Source organism: Tarenaya hassleriana, unplaced genomic scaffold (genome assembly GCF_000463585.1).
Source record: "Tarenaya hassleriana unplaced genomic scaffold, ASM46358v1 Cleome3, whole genome shotgun sequence".
Classification (NCBI taxonomy): Eukaryota; Viridiplantae; Streptophyta; class Magnoliopsida; order Brassicales; family Cleomaceae; genus Tarenaya; species Tarenaya hassleriana.
In genome coordinates, this window is record NW_010966177.1 from 402,576 (window position 1) to 421,862 (window position 19,287).

At 38.6% G+C, this 19,287-nt stretch overlaps 3 protein-coding genes and 1 long non-coding RNA gene across 8 annotated transcripts; 2 read left to right on the forward strand and 2 right to left on the reverse strand.

Moving 5' to 3' along the window:
* The first annotated feature begins 55 nt into the window (after positions 1–55).
* Positions 56–3,413, forward strand: LOC104818583 (carotene epsilon-monooxygenase, chloroplastic). 2 transcript variants are annotated; one of them, XM_010548215.1, is made up of 9 exons: positions 57–696; positions 1,022–1,318; positions 1,401–1,598; positions 1,712–1,813; positions 1,878–2,018; positions 2,122–2,229; positions 2,323–2,405; positions 2,923–3,085; positions 3,185–3,413. In XM_010548215.1, the coding sequence occupies exons 1-9, from the start codon at positions 193–195 to the stop codon at positions 3,218–3,220; spliced, it is 1,632 nt and encodes a 543-aa protein (XP_010546517.1). In that variant the 5' UTR covers positions 57–192; the 3' UTR covers positions 3,221–3,413. The 2 variants fall into 2 exon arrangements, with proteins under 2 accessions (XP_010546518.1, XP_010546517.1); XM_010548216.1 differs by lacking the exon at positions 2,323–2,405 and having other exon boundaries at positions 56–696.
* Positions 3,414–3,792: 379 nt separating this feature from the next.
* Positions 3,793–7,459, forward strand: LOC104818584 (flavone 3'-O-methyltransferase 1). Its single transcript, XM_010548217.2, has 4 exons — positions 3,793–4,282; positions 5,558–5,894; positions 6,409–6,473; positions 6,999–7,459. Exons 1-4 carry the CDS (start codon positions 3,920–3,922, stop codon positions 7,296–7,298), a joined length of 1,065 nt encoding a protein of 354 aa, XP_010546519.1. The 5' UTR covers positions 3,793–3,919; the 3' UTR covers positions 7,299–7,459.
* A 400-nt stretch (positions 7,460–7,859) lies between these two features.
* LOC104818585 (probable pectinesterase 15) lies at positions 7,860–10,813 on the reverse strand. Of its 4 annotated transcripts, none has more exons than XM_010548221.1 (5): positions 10,308–10,813; positions 9,630–9,801; positions 8,725–8,931; positions 8,361–8,611; positions 7,860–8,276 (listed from the first exon to the last, which is right to left on the reverse strand). In XM_010548221.1, the coding sequence occupies exons 1-5, from the start codon at positions 10,703–10,705 to the stop codon at positions 8,054–8,056; spliced, it is 1,251 nt and encodes a 416-aa protein (XP_010546523.1). In that variant the 5' UTR covers positions 10,706–10,813; the 3' UTR covers positions 7,860–8,053. The 4 variants fall into 4 exon arrangements, with proteins under 4 accessions (XP_010546523.1, XP_010546522.1, XP_010546521.1 ...); XM_010548220.1 differs by having other exon boundaries at positions 9,630–9,804; XM_010548219.1 differs by having other exon boundaries at positions 7,860–8,611.
* Positions 10,814–12,698: 1,885 nt separating this feature from the next.
* Positions 12,699–13,843, reverse strand: LOC104818586. Its single transcript, XR_772690.1, has 3 exons — positions 13,462–13,843; positions 13,236–13,376; positions 12,699–13,049 (listed from the first exon to the last, which is right to left on the reverse strand). It is a non-coding gene; the product is annotated as an uncharacterized LOC104818586 (long non-coding RNA).
* Positions 13,844–19,287: the final 5,444 nt, after the last annotated feature.

Consider the following 19,287-nt stretch of genomic DNA (forward strand, 5'->3'; position numbering starts at 1 on the left):
CGTCTCCGCCCTTTTTTTTTTTTTTTTTTTTTTGTTGTTGTTGATAACTAGGAGGTTCACCGTTCACGTCAGCCCTTGTTGAATTCTCAGCTTCTGAAGCAGAGCTTGAGCATGGTTTAGAGAGAGAGAGACAGTGACAGAGACTGAGATCAACACTACCAAACGCTCTACCGTTTCGGTAGAAGAAGAAGAATGGAGTCTTCTCTCTTCTTCCCTTCTTCATCCCTTTCTTCTTTCGTCAATACGAATTCTACCTCTCTTCTTCCGCGGAGACCCAAATTCTCCCGCCATTGTTTCTCGATCAAATCCTCCATAGAGAAACCCAAACCCAGTTCCGAGAGCAACCCATCTAAAACCAGGTCGTGGGTAAGTCCCGACTGGCTCACATCGCTCGCTCGGACTCTCACCTTAGGCCAAAACGACGATTCGGGCATACCCGTCGCGAGCGCAAAGCTCGAGGACGTGTCGGATCTTCTGGGTGGTGCTCTGTTCTTGCCACTGTACAAATGGATGAACGAGTACGGACCCATTTACCGTCTCGCTGCGGGGCCGAGGAATTTTGTGGTGGTGAGCGATCCAGCGATCGCGAAGCATGTGCTGAGGAATTACGGGAAGTACGCGAAAGGGTTGGTCGCTGAAGTGTCGGAGTTCCTGTTCGGATCGGGTTTTGCAATCGCAGAAGGTCCGATTTGGACGGTAATTTGATGTTCTACTTCTTCATCGAGTATATTTTAGGGTTCTTTTTCCTTCAAAATCTTGATCATATGCTTGTGTTGGAAGAAAGAAGACTCCGGCTTCCTGCTAGAACAGTCTCTTGATGGGTATTGCGTTTGGAGATAGAATCTCTGAATGCATTTCATTCATATACACAAACCGTGATCTTTGGAAGCATAGCTTCATAACACATGCCTTAGTTCCTAAACGTCTGTAATGGTTTGTTTAGAGTTCATGTTCTTTTGTTACTTGGTTGTCTTTGATTGGTGTTCTCTTTTGAAAAATCGATCATCTGATTTGGATTTAGGCACGACGCAGGGCGGTGGTTCCGTCTCTTCACAAGAGGTATCTATCCGTAATAGTTGACAGAGTCTTCTGCAAATGCGCCGAAAGGATGGTCGAGAAGCTTCAGCCTTATGCTCAAGATGGAACATCTGTGAACATGGAAGAGAAGTTCTCTCAGTTAACACTTGACGTCATCGGTTTATCGGTTTTCAACTACAATTTCGATTCGCTTGCTTCCGATAGTCCCATCATAGAAGCCGTTTACACTGCTCTGAAAGAGGCCGAGCTTCGTTCCACCGATCTTTTACCCTATTGGAAGGAAAGTCTCTGGTTTCGGTTTGTTGATTCCGTATTCTTGTTCTTGCCGTCACTATAACCAAAAGGGTTTCGGTATTTTTCAGATCGATGCATTGTGTAAGATTATCCCGAGGCAAGTAAAAGCCGAAAAGGCGGTGACTTTGATCAGGGAAACCGTAGAAGAACTGATTGCCAACTGTAAGGAAATAGTCGAAAGAGAAGGCGAAAGAATCAGCGACGAAGAGTATGTAAATGACGATGATCCAAGCATTCTACGTTTCTTGCTCGCAAGCAGAGAAGAGGTTCACCTTCCTTTCGCACTTAAATATCGGAAATCTTAGTGGAGGATGCAACTGAGTTTTTTGTTTTTTCTGATAAGGGATCGTATTTTTGGTTTTTTTGTTTTGGTTTTCAGGTTTCGAGTGTACAGTTACGAGATGATCTTCTCTCGATGCTTGTTGCGGGTCATGAGACCACCGGATCTGTTCTCACTTGGACATTGTATCTCCTAAGTAAGGTACTTTCGGGCATCTCTAGTTTCCTTCGGTTCGTTTTCGTGTATTTTAACTCGTATTTTGCAGGATTCTCGGGCGTTGATGAAAGCCCAAGAAGAAGTAGACAGAGTTTTACAGGGAAAAAACCCGACTTTCGAGGATATAAAAGAGCTGAAGTATACCACTCGTTGTATAAACGAGTCGATGCGTCTCTACCCGCATCCTCCCGTAACACAACTTAGTTCTTCTCAGAAAATCTTTCCTATACTTTCCTTCTCCATTCTCATTACCCGGACTTCCCACACTTTCCATTCTCTTTGCTGGCTATTAGGTCTTGATAAGAAGAGCTCAATTTCCCGATGTCCTTCCCGGAAACTACAAGGTTAACACGGGGCAAGACATCATGATTTCGGTGTATAACATACATCGTTCATCCGAGGTATCGCTAGCCAATCCCAATATATTGGCCCGAATCTTTAGCTAATTTTCTTGCCCGTGATTCTAACTTCGATTATCTTTCTCGTTCCCGAAGGTTTGGGAAAGTGCAAACGAGTTCGTGCCCGAACGTTTCGACTTGCAAGGCCCTATCCCCAACGAATCAAACACAGATTTCAAGTAAAAATCGTTTTTTTATAGATGGTTTTGGTTTTGCACATCTTTGGCCTATCGAGATCGACACTGATCAAATACCTGAGATTTTGGGGTTATCCAAACTCGAATCTGAATGTTTTCGGTCTTACGAAATATTACCCGATTTTGGATACCTGGGTTACTTTTTGGGTAACCATAGTATCCGAACCCGAGGTTAAATACGAAATTTCAGATTTTTTCAAAATATCAAGATTTAATCTGGTCGCGTATCCAAAATTTTAGGGTTACCAAATTCGAATTCAAAATTTCAATTGTTAATTGTCTAAAATCTAGGAGTAGAAATGTCATTTTAATGTTCATTCGGGTATCAACGGGTAATATATGGTCTTATACCCAATCACCTGAACCCAGACCTGATTTTCGGGTTTTGCTCACGTTATAACTCGAACTCATATTGTATTCGCCTACCCGAAGTTTGGATTTTCTTTTGGCGTAACCTAAGGCCTATGTTATTGATGTATAAACCCGTCTTTTTTCGCAGATTCATACCGTTCAGCGGAGGGCCAAGGAAATGCGTAGGCGATCAGTTTGCGTTAATGGAAGCAATAGTGGCGCTGGCGATATTCTTGCAGCGCCTAAACTTCGAGCTGGTCCCCGACCAGAACATCGGCATGACCACCGGAGCCACCATTCACACCACCAATGTAAACTCGGTTTTAAATTACGATAACGCCCTTACTTTCGAGGGGCGGATGAAGCTTCTTCTAGAAAGGTTCTAATGTCGGGATTTTTCGGGGTGGCAGGGTTTGTATATGACGGTCAGTCCAAGGCGGAGGTGAGGTGAAGGTTGAAATGATAACGTCGGCTCATACCGGAGCAGCGATCACAATGAAAAAGCATTATAACTTTTTTTTATATATGTTTTTAGCCAATTTTCATTTTATATTTTTATATTATAAGGAAAATGTGATAAGTTTTTTGCTGATTATTTCGTATAATTCGCATATATCCGTAATATATTCTCATGGCTTATATACATATGTATATAATTTAGTTAGGTGGATATATTCTAAGAGTATATAATTTTCGAACTTGTCAAAAAAGGATATGTACGTCAATCCAAGGATATTTTTCAGAATTTGGTCAATAAAACGCGAGATATCCAATTTTTAAATAATTTTCGAAATGGATTAGATCCTATATAGATTGATTCAGATAATGTTGCAAATCCCTAATATTGATTTTACAAATATAAATGATGAGAAATGAGAGATTAGCACATGGACCAATGGTTGGGTGAGAATCACGAGATCTTTGGAGATCTATCTAGCAGATTGTTTCGTTTTGTTTTGTTTTTTTTTTAAATTATAAAATATTAGTTCGTACATTTTCGATTGGGCCAACCACATGCGTGTTGTGACCGAGTTCCCATGTAAACAAACGCACTCGACGATAATTACCCAAATACCCTCTCACCTCGGTCAAATTTCCCACAACCAACCATTTCCCGAAACCAATCGAATCAGAGGGAGAGAGAGATGGAGCACGAGAGCTCAGAGAGGAGGAACAGAGCTCGGCTGGCGATCATGGAGCTAGCCAACATGATCAGTGTCCCGATGTCCCTCAACGCCGCCGTCAAACTCGGCGTCGCCGACGCAATCTGGTGCGGCGGAGCGAACTCTCCTATCTCCGCCGCCGAGATTCTCTCCCGTTGTTGCGGTGGGGCTGGAGGTCCGGAGAATCTCCAGCGGATCCTCCGTATGCTCACAAGCTATGGCGTCTTCTCCGAGCACTTCTCCGGCGACAGCGAGAGGAAATACTCTCTGACTGACGTCGGAAAAACCCTCGTCACCGACTCCGACGGCCTCTCCTACGGTTCCTACGTTCTCCAACACCACCAGGTTCGTTCGTTTGTAGGATGTCAAAACGAGCTGAGCTCGCAAGCCGGCTCGGCTCGAGGTTGGTTCCTTTTTTATCGAGTCAGAGCCAAAAATATCTGAACCCAAATAAAAAACGGGCTGAATCAGCCAGCTCGCCACGAACCGAATCCAAACAAGCTAGCTTGGTCAGCTCGCGAGTTGGAGTAAAAAAAAATTTCTTGCTTTGAAACTTGAAAGTGTTGATATTGTTTGGTATGATATTTTGATTTGAAGATAATTTTTTTATACATGGATTAGGATCTAAAGATGATTTTTTGTATAATGATTAGAATCTGATTGTACATGGATGAATTAGTATCTAAAAATGGTTTTTGTATATGGATGGATTGTGATTTGATCTATTTGAAGATGATTTTTTGTAGATGGATTGTGATTGTGAATATAAATATGATTTGGATGTATTGATATGTTTTTTTTTTTATGTTGATATATCATTTGGAAATGTTTTTGTATAATTTGATATGGTTTTTTAGGTATTTAGAAAAATATGAGTTGGCTTGCAAACCGATTCGCGAGTTAAGCGATTTGGGTTGAGCCAGAAATTTTTTGGCTCGAATAAAAACGGACTTAATGAGTTGAATTGAAAATGAACTGGCTCGAAACGAACTGATCCGATCTGGTTCGAGTTGGTTCGTTTGATATGCCTATTGGTTTGTCAAATCCAAAAACAAAAAATCGTACGTCAAATTACGAGAGTACCCTCGCTGATTTGTAGAGATGGTTCTTTCGAATTTAAAAAATTATATATTATGAGTTTCTGTTTGGATTTCTCTCTGATTGAATAAAAATGACTATTAAAAAAGGTTGGTTTATTATATTTTTCCTTTACTTTATATTTAATTTAAATATTTTTCATTTTAAAAAAATACATCTATCAACTAATTTAAATACTTTTCTGGTCACAGATTATAGGATCGAGTGAATCGATGATATAAATTTAATTTTCTAAAAAAATTTAAAATTATTTTAATAGAAAAAATTAACTAAAAGTCAAAAACTTTATTTTTTTGGATTTACAAATACCGCAAAATAAAAAAAAACTAAAATTTAAATATCAAAAACTCAAAAAAATTATCACTGTTTATTACATCGATTTGATTTTGCATAATTACACAAACCCTAAACTATTTACTGGAAACTCTTATTTACGACATTAACGTGCGAACCACACTCCGTGAACTTGACATGACAAAATTGCCCTCGGGTAAGTGACTAATTCCGGGAGATGATATCCAGGAGGCGTTGATGAGGGCGTGGCCGTTGGTGCACACGGCGGTGGAGGATCCGACGAGAGAGCCGTACGTGAAGGCGAACGGGGAGCCAGCGTACGCACAGTACGGCAAGAGCGAGGAGATGAACGGCCTGATGCTGAGGGCCATGTCCGGCGTATCCGTACCGTTCATGAGGGCTATTTTGGACGGCTACGATGGGTTTAAATCCGTGGAGCATCTGGTAGACGTAGGTGGTAGCGCAGGGGATTGCCTCCGCATGATCCTTCGGAAGTTCCCCAATGTTCGTCAAGGCATCAACTTTGATTTGCCTGAGGTTGTTTCTAAAGCCCCTCCCATTCCTGGTGAGTAAATCTATATAGAGATTATATATCGATTTTGGAAAATTAAACCGAATTGAATAGAATATGATTTGAATCGATCGCGAAAATATGAAATTGAACCTGGATAAATATTATTGTATATCAGAAAATAATGAATAATCACGATATTGGAAACCTAGAGTTTTTTTTTGGGGGGACTAGAGAGTATTTTATGAAATGAATTTCTAAAATTGGATATATTGGAAAGGATGAGTTTTTAGTAGCATTATAATCTATTTTCTGTTTTAAACAAGTTAAAAATCTTAAAACAAATTCGTTTATGAATGGACAATATAGAGTATTTTTTTTAATATTAGATAGTAGTTTTACGTAAAGTAGTATATAAATAAAATATTATATAGTATGGGCGCACAAATTTAGAATGGATGAGTTTATCTTCCTTTTTATTTTATCCACGTGTGTATTTTTGTTTCACGAAAATATATTTATTTTTGGAATGAATAAAATAAATGGCCATCATGCGACTTTGGTTTAGGTGTGACCCACGTCGGTGGAGATATGTTTAAGTCGATTCCTTCGGGTGACGCCATTTTCATGAAGGTTAGTTGCCTTTCGCTTTCGTCTCTATCACAGAGATCATGCAAATTTCGTTTTTTTTTCTTTTTTTTTTAATTCAATTTAACGTTTTTCCATTTTATTATAAATCACGTTTGCATGTGATCATGGTTTATTATTAGAACATATATTTATAAAGTGCTAAACAACCAGACTGAATTAATTATATTTTTTGCAGCCAACGGAAAAAAGTGTCTGAACCGTTTATACTTCCCAATTCATAATTTATAATAAACCCAGTGAAAAAAAAATTGTACTTCCATTATTATTCTTATTATTATTGGTCAACTTTACATTTATTATTTTAAGCTTACAAAAATTTTGGGAAAAAAGGAACTATAATTTTGGGTAAAGATGAAAATCCATTTCCTAGAATAATATATATTTTGATATCTATTATTCTGCGCGCGCAAAGTTTCTTTTTAAAACATTTGGATTATATTTAACGGTGATTTTAAACTATACACTAAATCGTTAGATTTGAATGTGCATGTATATAATGTTCTGCAGTGGGTATTAACGACATGGACCGACGAAGAATGCAAGCAGATAATGAGGAATTGTTACAATGCATTACCTCCCGGAGGAAAGCTCATTGCTTGTGAGCCGGTTTTGCCTAAGGAAACCGATGACAGTCACCGGACCCGAGCTTTATTAGAAGGCGATATCTTCGTTATGACGATCTATAGATCTAAAGGTAAGCATCGGACCGAAGAAGAGTTTAAACAGCTCGGTCTTGCCTCGGGTTTCTCTCTCTTTCGACCTTTCTACATCGATTATTTCTACACTGTCTTAGAGTTTCAGAAGTGAAGGTGACGCGGGTTTTGGTTGGATTCTTGTTCTTTCGATTCACGTATTGGGATAATGTTATGAATCTTAAGTTAATTACGTTTCGGAATAATAATAATCATAGACTATGGCTTTTGTGTTTTTGATCGCTAGTTCACTTATTGGGTTTTGTTCGAACATCACATGTCATCTTGTTTTGCCCGAATTGCAAGATGCGCATGTCTTGTTCAATGCGGTTGTGTTTCGGCTTGTTATAGATAAAAATAAATAAATAAATATATCAGATAGAACAATCTCGTTTATCTTTCTAATAATCCTCACACGATCTTATATATATATATATAAAATAAATGCACACACAATCCTAAAAAAATTAGATTTTATGTCTATCTTCGCACTTTTGATTATCATTATAGATAACCACAAGTTTATTTTCAAAGGTTTTATGCGATTTTTCTATAAAAAAAAATATTTCATATAGAACTATGTACATTTTATAGAAATATTAGTTGAAAAGTTATATATATAATCTTTGTGTGTGTGTGTGTATATAAATATACCCTATATAAATTTTAATGTACTCTTATTCTAAAATATCCAACATGGTTAAGTTGAACTCAATTATTGAATCATTACATTGATTGTTCCTCGTTAGAGTGAGACCAAACACCTGTGACTATGCGTGTAGACATCTATATATTTATATATGTATTTTTATGTGTGTATATATATATATATGTTTAATCTATGTATCTATGCGCTCGTGCCTATATATGTTAGTATGAACTGATAAGCTCGTGAGCACTATCATCATCATCATCATCGTCATGGGTAAACTCGGAAAATATGTTGTTGTTATGAAGCCATTGATCTCCATCGATGTAAGAAATATCCATGAAGAAGGCTGCTTCAGATTCTGTGAGTTGCTTTGCATACGAAACCCTCTCACTGTAATTCCCTCCCGGTCCATAGCTTTCGTATTCCCCGAAAAACACCGTTCTGCAAAAAAATGATATCTCAATCAAATTCCTCGTACTGAAAATTTTGGAACTCGATGTCGAAAATGTTCGTTCGTTGACAAACTTGTCTCGAGAAGGGTCGTTCCAATCGTCCCATCCATCTGAAGAAACGATTTCAGACATGTAAGTTTTGGAGAAGATGACAGTTGCATACGGTCCCCACGGTCGACCGAGCAAAACTTTTCCTGTCCCGTCTATTCTACAGTTCACGAACGAAAAACCCGTCTTCTCATTTTCCGAATTCCTTCCATGAGCAGTGATGTATCCGCTAATACCCGACGTATTCTCTTTTGCTATAGAGTTTATTGTACAATCCTGTTGTTTTTGTTGTTTTAAAGGTTACTCCATATTGCAAAATCACAAGGTTGGTCAATCCCAATATATATATATATATATATATATATATATATATTTATATATATATTTACCAGGTAGAGAGATTTGGCACTGCCGAAGATAAAATCGATGGAGCCTTGGATGAAACAATGGTGGAAAAAATGTCGGCCATTGTCATCGAGAAGGGTATCTTGAGAGCCATAGAAACCACAACCATAGAAGGCGGCTTGATCTCCTTCTATCCTCATTGCCACTGCCTGCTCATCTTTCGCTCCCGGCTCTGCCTCTGGCGCTGTATTCTTCATTTCAACCACAACAAAAAAAAACAAAAAATCTCACTAATTTTAAAGTAGCTCGGAGAGATATGATGATTAATCGATCAAATCTAATATTACAAAAATATTTATATTTGTTGATAATCTTTTCAAAGCATTCTTCATATATCTTGAGAGGTCTGATATTCGACCTTGACTTTGCAAGTTTAGATTTTTTGATCGAATTATCCGATTTCGGTGAGTCAAGTATCCGAATTTCAAGTACATATGAGATATCCCATATGTTCGGGTACCCAACTGGCGAGGCAAGGGTGAAGGGGTGGATTGATAAGGCGAAATCGAGAAAAGGAGTGGGCAAAACTACAAAAAAGAGCGAGGGGCGAGGGAGGAATGAGACATACCTGACAACAGAGGGCGAATGATAGGGTGGACGGAAAATCTCTAAAATCTTTAGTATAACAAAACCATAAAAAGTAGATGACATGATTTCTATCTCTTGTTTCTCGTGACTGTGGCTACAGGTTTTTACCAGTTAAAATCTGGATTCAAATCCGAAGTTTAAATTTTCACCATTGTCGAACCCATATTGATCCAGTTGATGGACAAATTCACAAATTTTGGATACCCGAGAGGTTCAATTGAAAATTCAGAACCCGTGTCTAGCTTTAATAAATAAATCTATAGGATGAAATTTGGCTTGTTGATTGCAATCTCTCTCCTACCTTGAAACTAATGTTGTAAGCAGTGAAATTTGTAGCAAAAACGGCAAAAGAGAAACTAGAAGACATGCTTCCCGCGGATTTGGTAGTGTCATTCCACTCTATGGATGTATTCTCATACCCTCTTCCTTGTATCACAATGTTCGTCTTGTTCTTATCAATTATGACCTTTTCCCTGCTTAATTTATGCGAATCCAAAAGATATTCATTAAAATGCCATTCAATATTCTAAACTATAACAACATAATTTAATATAAAAATCGAGTGGTTATAACTTATTTAAAATCGAAAAAATCGAATACGGACCAAACTAAAAAGAAAAAAACCGTAAAAGAGTTTTGAAAAATGATTTTTTTCCAATAAAAAACGAAACTGAATTGAATCTGTATCGAAATAGAACTGAATCGAATTCAATGTAACATTTGAATGATTATAGTTTTTTTAAATAAAAATAACCAAACCCGAATTTAACGGAGCCTAAACCCGAAATGTATTCTAAAGTGATTCAATATTACTTGTCCTTATGAATTGCCACCTTTTTCCCTACTAACCAAATCAAATACATTCTAATGTGATTCAATATTAATGTATGAATGATTCTAATACTCTCTTTCTAAACCCACAAAATAGAAGGACTCGGAATTATCTTAAAAAGAAGTAGAGAAATTGAAGAAAAGATACCTGTAAATACCTGAATCGACGATGATAAGACTTGTAAAAGGGCTCAACTCAGGAACTGCATCGACTGCGCTCTGGATATTACTGAAGTTTCCACATCCATGCAAATCTACTGTTAATACAAGCGAAGCTGTGTATCTATGTTTAAGCGCTTTAGACTTCCACTTTCCTCTACATTCTGCTGGACGATGATGATGATGATGGTGATGATGATGGTGATGGTGGTGATGATGATGTTTACGTCCAAAGCCAACCCATTGTAACACAGACTCTCCGAATTCAGAACTGGTTTGAACGCAAATGGATGATGAAGGGAGAGATGAAGGAAAGGGGATTATGTAGAGGGCAAGAATGATGGAAACGAGAGCAATGAGAGTGGAGAAAACCGGTTTGATGGGCATGGTTTAGAGTAAATTGGGATTCGGTTTGGTGAAATAAGAGGAAAGATAGAATGTTTTGGTTGGAATTTATAAAAGGGCATGCGTGGAGAGGAGTGGCTTGAGAGCAAAGTGAATGATTATGCAAATATGTTTTTGAATGATTACAAATGTGAACACTTTTTTATACATCAAAGGAGATACGGTTGGTGGTTAGAAGATGCTTTCAGCTCCTCCTCCGTGGCATCACCGTAAATATGAAGAGGTTTTGATTTTAAAAAATCAATTTAATTTTATATTAAATTCAGTTTGGTTCAATTTTTGTATTTTATAATTTTTTTTTTGAAAAACCGACTTTCCGGTTATCAATTCCAACAGATAGAACCTAAATAAATGGTGGTCCTCCTCCTAATCATATTTATATTTATATATAGTGTATTTTTGCATGAAATTTTAGTATGATAACTGTAAATTCTAAACAGTGTTTCACTTCATTTAAGTTTACTATGTCTTTATATATATAATTAATTTAAATTTTCGATTTTTCTCATTCATACCTAAAATTTTCATCTCGCGTAGATAAATTAGCATTTTATTGTTCATGACGTTTAAATAATCGCGAATCAGACTATGGTTAACATGATAAATCTCAATATTATCATTTCTATATAAGATATTCAAAATATTATAAATAATCAGTCGATGGTTGGGATTAATTTAAATTTAAAAATAAATAAACCGACAGATTATAGTGGAATTGTACGCCAAGATGGGAATGGAAGGTTTGTGAAGTCATTATGAAAGCAACATAAGCATGTGAAGTTTTCTTTTAGAATTTCCAAGTTTACTCATAAATTTAATATTATTATTTTTTATGATGAAAGCAAAAACCATCTCCCACTCGCCCTTCTCATCCCTAATAAGGAAAAAATAAATAAATAAAATCTTACATTCTAATGTTTGTGTGAATAGTGTGATCCTTTTTTCAATTTAAATAGAAAAAATGTGAATAGCTTTCCTTCATATATATTATTATAAAATCTATTTGTTTCGAAATTCCTTAGCGGTGTGATTAAATTTATAAACATATTTTTTCTTCAAAAATTGAAATTGAATTTCATTTCATGTGTAATGCTATTTCATTTTGAATTATAATATCAAAAATCGAATTATGATCATTTACCTTCTTATCTAAAACTATATTTTGTGGTGTAATTCCATTTTTTTTCTATCGATATTCTTTTGACTGGTTCAATTTACTTTTGATATTATCTTATTATCAAGAAAAATAATCCCTAAAGAGCTACGAAAATGAATTATATGTTTTCAATATTTAAAATCAATAATTATATTTGACGAGATAAAATTTATTTTCACGCTCACTGTCAATTAAAATAAGACGAAATGTAACCAATTTGCCAAACTCTAAATAAAAATTAATATTTTAAATAATATATTCTTTACAAAGGATTTTTTTTATGATAACAAAAGTATTGAGGATTTTCTTTTTTTAATCGGACCCCAATTTAGTTCTAAGAAAGTTTTTCAGATTTTCTTATTTCCAATTTTTTTTTTAAAAAAAAATAGATGACTTGAAACATTAAAAGGGTACAAAGATAGTGGATCTAAATTTAGGCAGGACTTAGCATTGTATCATTGAATGCTTTACTTATACTGTGATATGGACTTGTACCCAATTATTCTCTCACCGCTTGCGAAAAGCTCATTTTATTCCATATTCATAATAATCAATTCAAATTCAGCCCAAAAACGATAAAAAAGATATCAATAAATTTTTTTCTTGATTTTTTTTTTATCGTTTTCAGTTAATTTTTAAAAAGTTTAGAGTTTTATAGGTTAATTATATCAAATACATGATTTAATTGGTAAATAAAAAAAGTACAAGAGTTTTTTTGTTGACCTGGAAAAAATATAGAGTTTTTTTGGCGATTTTCTCTAAAAAATATTTGTATACTATTTGAGTTTTGAAACACAATTTTGTCAATGATTTGGGAAATATAAATAATTTCAAAATGATGGCCTCTTGCATCTACAAAATTTACATCAAGTTACTGCAGCAGGGGAGAGAGGAGAGAGCTCATAAGAAAAAAAAACCTACCCACCAACTCACCCTTTACCTTTTTTCCTTTAAGAAAATCAATGACAGTTTTCTTCTTCCTTTCTTTTCAAATTTCACCTCAATAGAAAGATCAACATTTGGATTTCCGTCGAAACATTTTCACCCGAAAGTCTCTTGCTTAATCTCGGACTTCCCCGTCATGATTTGGTGTTTATGAACCGTTCTTTCCAGCATCGGAGCTCCTTTGAATCTTACTATCTGAGAACACATCTTCATGTACTTGCTTAGCTGAGATACCAAATGTTTTACACAAAGGGTCAATAGTTAATCATCTTGTTGTAATATATGATAATGATATAAAATGTAATTGCTTATAGCTGAGATACTGAAGGGTTTTTTTTTACACAAGGTCACTAATAATCTTAATGTAACTTGATAATGATATAAAGAATGAAGAAAATCAATCATCACTACCTGTTCATATGCCATTTTTCTGAATCCATACTTGTTCATCGAAAGAGGCTCTGCCTCTTCGGCGGCTGTAAGCACGATTTTCTCGACGTTGAAGAATGAGAGTAGTTTCTCAGTGCAAGAGGAGAGTAATTGAAAGTATCCCTAATCGACGGGGTAACAGAAAAAAATTATACATACATATACAGAAAATAAGTATAACATGTCTAGGAGGGGAGGCTATTCATACTCGTAGCGGCTAAAGGAAGCTCTGTATCATCTCTGCCGAAAATTCGAAGTAGTCCAGCGGATACAACAGTTGAGCTGAAAATATTATCGGAGGGAAATATCCGGTCAAGGGTTTCGAGCATCGAGCATGAAGCTAATAACGGCGTAGAAACTGGCAAGAGAGAGATCTTGCTTAGCACATTCCCCCGTAATCTTGGCCTTGCATTTGCATATTCTTTCTCCACAGAAGGGATTATTTGCTCCTGTTAGTGGCATCCCAAGTGTGTAAAGATAGAGTTGCAGACAACAGCTGCCGGAAATTAGAACTCTGACAACCTAACAAGGAAATCAGACCCGTGTGTCGGATCAAATCATTCATTATCAGAGTTGGCAAGGGAATTGATGCGAATATCCTTGGAGTGAAAGTGTGAACATGAGTTAGGATTCGAGAGGAATTGAAATCGAAATAATGATTATTTTTATATTTTTATTTTATGACTTTAGGGATATTTTAGGTATTTTGGTTATTTCTTTTAGGGTTTTTGCCTTTATATTTTGTTTTTTTGTTTCATTATTGTTCAGACTTGGTTTTTTTATGAATTGAGAGTGCTTCTCTTGAGGTTCCTATGGGAACTAGATCCCGAACTTCTTGAGTCATATAGGTGTTCATCGACTTATCAAGCACGTTCATCACCCGTGTTTGTGGCATCTTCTACCCGTTATTCAAGGTTTATCCAGGTTGGTATTGGGTTTAGGGAGTCCTCAGAGATTGAGACTACCTCTAGATTTGATTCACTGGATTTAAGGGGTTTTGATAGCATCCACGACTATCTTTTGATCCCTATTTGAGAACTTTCTATCTAGGAATCATATCATACCATTTGGTACCAAAATACCTAAAATATCCCTAAAGAGTCATAAAATAAAAATATAAAAATAATCATTATTTCGATTTCAATTCCTCTCGAACACTAACTCATGTTCACACTTTCACTCCAAGGATGTTCGCATCAGGAATCCTAAAGTAAATATACTTGACATCTTTTTGAATTTAGATCTGCACTTATTTGGTGAAGAAATACTCACAGAAGCACTCAAGCAGCATTGAATTGAAATCTGTACTCAAGAAGAGTACATCGAGAAAGGTTACCAACGAGAAAGAACTCGTTGGGTAGCTCGGATGGCCAGAGCTTTCGCCACCTCCTCGCATGAAGAACATAGAAGCCCTCTCTGGCCAAGGCATGAGGAAAGGAAGACACCTAGTGGCTAAGAGAGATCTGAAAAATCATATCCGTTTGGAACAATCAAACGAGTGTAAGATCAGATATCAGGGTCACCTTTGCATCGTTTACAGGTTAAAGATTTTTCTTTACAAGTAACCCCTAACAGCCTCACAAATCGTTGCTTCAAGTGCCATGCAGAGGACTGTTCCCTTCTTCATGCACTCTCACCACTGATCCCTCCTTGCATGTTTTAAAGCTACATGATCTCTCCCTACACCACCCTCACGCTTTCCACCCTCTCTGCACATTGTAACAGATGAACTACGACAGGGTTCACCCGTTACTCTACTTCTATTCCCCTCTCTCTCCGCAGCCAGAATCCAGGCTCCCTTCGGGCAAAACCTCAACAGGAATCTCTTCATCTAAGATTTCAACAAACTGGCTTTCTTCGATTAAAACACCAAACAAGGACTTCTTCCCTGCCTTAATCCCTAATTCATTAGACTTTTCAACTGTCAAATGTTCAGATAAGCTGCCAACAGCTGGCCGCACTCTTCCATTGCGGTATCCATAGCAGGGCTCTCAATCGGCGCATTTTCAACACGACAACTCACATCCACACTACTTCCAGCCCTCGAGATGTTACAAGACATATCACCAGAGAAATTTTCCGAGCCCTTTGCCAGTTTCGGCCCTTCAAGACGATATGGCACTTTGATTTACAAATCTCCAGCCAATTCAACATCCTTAGCAAGCCTTGTCTTCTTCGTTCTCGTGTAAACGATGAAGCCATTGACTTGGGTGGTTTTGATTCTCTTACAACTAGTCCTACTTATAGAATAATGTATATCTTCTTCCCTATTTTGTAACTTTCCTATTCTGCACATTAGGTCAAATCACGTTTGTATGTATCTGTATATATCATTGCTCAATGAGAAACCAAGTGATTACGCCGCATACATCACCATTGTACATGGTATCAGAGCTTCACGTCAAACGACAATAATCGATCCTCTTCTTCTCTCTAGCTGAAATCTACCAGCCATGTCCACCGCACCTGATGCCACAACTCATACAACTGAACCAGCAGCAACATTCAACCCGTTGGAGCCACAGAAAACTCTTCTGTCGTGCAACATGTCATCTATTACGAAACTCACATCCACGAATTACCTCACGTGGAGCGTGCAAGTCCGGTCTCTCCTTCAAGGCCACAATCTCGAGTGCTTTATCCTCGAAGATTCTGTCATGCCGAAGCCGACCATCACCACCGATGGTGTTACTGTTGACAATCCCAATTTTCTCCCATGGAAGCAACAAGATCGTCTCCTCTTCAGCTCATTGCTCGGCTCTCTCTCTGTCAGTCTTCAGCCCCTAGTCGCCAGATCCGCCACTGTCCGTGATGCTTGGCTCACCCTATCCAACACGTACGGGAAAGCATCTCGGGGTCATATCCTTCAACTCCGAGATCAAGTGAAGAAAAGCATCAAAGGTACAAAATCAATAGATGAGTACCTTCGATTCATCACATCCAAAACCGAGGAACTTGCTCTTCTCGGAAAACCGTTGGACCACGAAGACATTCTTGAAGCCATTCTCGATGGTCTTTCCGAGGATTACAAACCGGTTGTCGACATGATTAACGCAAAGGACACCGCCATTGCTATTGACGAGCTTCATGAAAAGCTCCTCAATCATGAAGCCAAACTTGAGGCTGCCTCACCAATGTCACAACCAATTTTCCCTGTCACGGCACATAACGTGCATGCCAAGTCTCGTCGCTCAGGTCCTTCCAACAATCATTGGAGACCACCCAACACTGTGCATCATCCGTCTAGTCAACCTCGTCCATACCGTGGTCGATGCCAAGCATGTGGTGTTCACGGACATAGTGCCAAGAGGTGCCATCTCTTTCAACTTGTCTCCTCTTCGGGTCACTCTGGTCCCTCTCCACCGCGCAATTGGCAGTCTTCCCCTCGGCCATGGCAACCTTCCGCACATGCTGCCATTCACTCCGACTATGACACATCTCCTTGGCTACTTGATAGTGGGGCTTCCCACCACATCACCTCCGATCTTCACACTCTCGGTCTCCATAGCCCGTACAAAGGTCATGATGACGTCGTTATCGGTGATGGGTCCGGATTAGCCATTACGCACACTGGTTCTATCTCGATCTCCCTTCCATCACGTTCTATCTCGCTTGATGACGTTTTATGTGTACCCGAGATTCGCAAGAACCTTGTCTCCGTTTATCAACTTTGCAAGACTAATGGTGTTTCCGTTGAATTCTTTCCACACATGTTTCAGGTGAAGGATCTACGCACGGGGGCGCGATTACTAACCGGAAGGACTAAGGACGGTGTTTACGAGTGGCCGGTTTCCAAACCTCCAACCTCTCCCATTTATGTCTTTTCGAGTCTTAAGTCCACTTTGTCCGAGTGGCATTCCCGTCTTGGTCATCCGTCTTCTACTATTTTAAAGCATGTTGTTTCAAAGTTTGAACTTCCGTTATCTCGGGATTCTATGTCTACCTTTTGTGATTCTTGTTGTCGGAATAAAAGCCATAAACTACCTTTTTCTTTATCCACTCTTGTTTCCACACGACCATTAGAGTTCTTGTTTTCGGATGTTTGGACATCTCCAATCATCTCTCTTGATGGATTTAAGTACTATGTGCTATTTGTCGATCACTTTACAAGATATTCATGGCTTTATCCACTAAAGAAAAAATCCCAAGTCCGAGAAGTCTTTACCAAGTTTAAACCCCTTGTTGAAAACAAATTCTCAACCAAGATCACAAACCTATACACCGACAACGGAGGAGAATTTATTGCTCTCTCTTCCTTTCTTAGCCAACACGGCATCTCTCACCTCACGACACCACCACATACTCCCGAGCATAACGGAATTTCCGAACGTCGCCATCGACACATAGTCGAAACGGGACTGTCACTTCTCATGCATGCGTCACTTCCTTTATCTTTTTGGTCATATGCCTTCACCACCGCCGTTTACTTAATCAATCGCATGCCCACCCCCAACCTTCACATGTCCTCTCCTTTCGAATCCCTCTTCGGTTCACCACCGAACTACACAAAACTCAAAGTCTTCGGTTGCTTATGTTACCTGTGGCTAAGGCCATACTCGAACCATAAGCTTGATCCAAGATCCTCTCCGTGCATCTTCCTTGGTTATTCCATTACTCAAAGTGCATATATATGTCTTAACCCAGTCAACTCTCGCGTATACATCTCTCGGCATGTCGTTTTCCAAGAAACCATATTTCCCTATGCCTCTCCATCCCTCTTTGTTTCTTCTGAGTCAAGTCAACCTCCTTCAACCTCCTTGTCGTCTCCCACAGCCACTGTCATCTCACCTTATCAACCGCCACACGTCACTCCTCCTACGCCTTCGTCCCCGCGTTTAGATCCCTTACCAACTATTGTGGATGTTCAACCGGAACCCGACGAAGCGGATCCAAGACAGCCTGTTATTGCTAATGCTCCGCCATCACCACAAGACTCCATCGATGTTGCTCCCCCTATCAACCATCACCGTATGGTTACGAGGGCCAAGGCGAATATCTCTAAACCTAACCCAAAATTTGCTCATGTTGTTGCAGATTTAGATGACTCGTCTCTTCCAAGAACGGCAACTCAAGCACTCAAAGACGATTGTTGGCGAAATGCTATGGATACCGAATTCAACGCCCTTATTCGAAATAATACATGGGATCTCGTACCAGCCACTGAAGCTTCTAATGTCATCGGTTGTCGTTGGGTCTTTCGTGTCAAGCGCAACCCGGATGGCTCCATTGATCGGTATAAGGCTCGTCTAGTGGCAAAAGGCTTTCATCAACGCCCGGGCCTCGACTTTCATGAAACGTACAGCCCTGTTGTCAAACCAGCAACAATCCGCTTGGTGCTTAGCGTGGCTATCTCAAACGGCTGGTCTATACGTCAACTAGACGTAAACAATGCATTTCTTCAAGGGCATTTATCGGAATCGGTGTACATGAGTCAACCTCCCGGATTCATTGACAAGGACAGAGCTTCTTATGTTTGCAAGCTCAAAAAGGCTATTTACGGACTCAAACAAGCTCCACGAGCTTGGTATTCGGAGCTCAAGATGTTTCTTCTCCAGCAAGGTTTCGTCAACTCACTTGCCGATGCGTCACTCTTCACGTTTCATGAAACCGGTATCAAGCTCTTCATCTTGATTTATGTTGATGACATTGTGATTACTGGGAACTCTTCTCATCGGATTCAGTCCTTCATTGCATCATTGGCATCCAAGTTTTCTCTGAAAGATCTTGGTCCTCTCTCATATTTTCTTGGAGTTGAAGCAACAAGAAAATCTGATGGTCTCTTCTTGTGTCAGCGAAAGTATATTCGCGATCTTCTTCGACGGTCCAATATGCATGAAGCCAAACCAGTGACAACGCCCATGGCCTCCACATCTCGCCTCACCATACATTCTGGCAGCCCGCTCCTCGATCCAACCGAGTATCGCCAACTCCTCGGAAGCCTCCAATATCTTTCACTTACGAGACCCGACATCAACTTTGCGGTTAATAAACTCTCACAGTTTATGCATCAACCTACCGATGAGCATTGGCAAGC

What these genes read in the sequence shown, in the direction of transcription:
- LOC104818583 (XM_010548215.1), top strand. Translation starts at nt 193, where the DNA reads ATGGAGTCTTCTCTCTTCTTCCCTTCTTCATCCCTTTCTTCTTTCGTC. An exon ending in TGCTCGCAAGCAGAGAAGAG is followed by an intron (nt 1,599 to 1,711) that starts GTTCACCTTCCT and finishes TTTGGTTTTCAG; the next exon opens with GTTTCGAGTGTACAGTTACG. An exon ending in CCACCATTCACACCACCAAT is followed by an intron (nt 3,086 to 3,184) that starts GTAAACTCGGTT and finishes TCGGGGTGGCAG; the next exon opens with GGTTTGTATATGACGGTCAG.
- LOC104818584 (XM_010548217.2), top strand. Translation starts at nt 3,920, where the DNA reads ATGGAGCACGAGAGCTCAGAGAGGAGGAACAGAGCTCGGCTGGCGATC. An exon ending in ACGTTCTCCAACACCACCAG is followed by an intron (nt 4,283 to 5,557) that starts GTTCGTTCGTTT and finishes GATGATATCCAG; the next exon opens with GAGGCGTTGATGAGGGCGTG. An exon ending in TAAAGCCCCTCCCATTCCTG is followed by an intron (nt 5,895 to 6,408) that starts GTGAGTAAATCT and finishes ACTTTGGTTTAG; the next exon opens with GTGTGACCCACGTCGGTGGA.
- LOC104818585 (XM_010548218.1), bottom strand. Translation starts at nt 10,705, where the DNA reads ATGCCCATCAAACCGGTTTTCTCCACTCTCATTGCTCTCGTTTCCATC. An exon ending in GTCGATTCAGGTATTTACAG is followed by an intron (nt 9,805 to 10,307) that starts GTATCTTTTCTT and finishes GCATAAATTAAG; the next exon opens with CAGGGAAAAGGTCATAATTG. An exon ending in CTTACAACATTAGTTTCAAG is followed by an intron (nt 8,932 to 9,629) that starts GTAGGAGAGAGA and finishes GTTGAAATGAAG; the next exon opens with AATACAGCGCCAGAGGCAGA.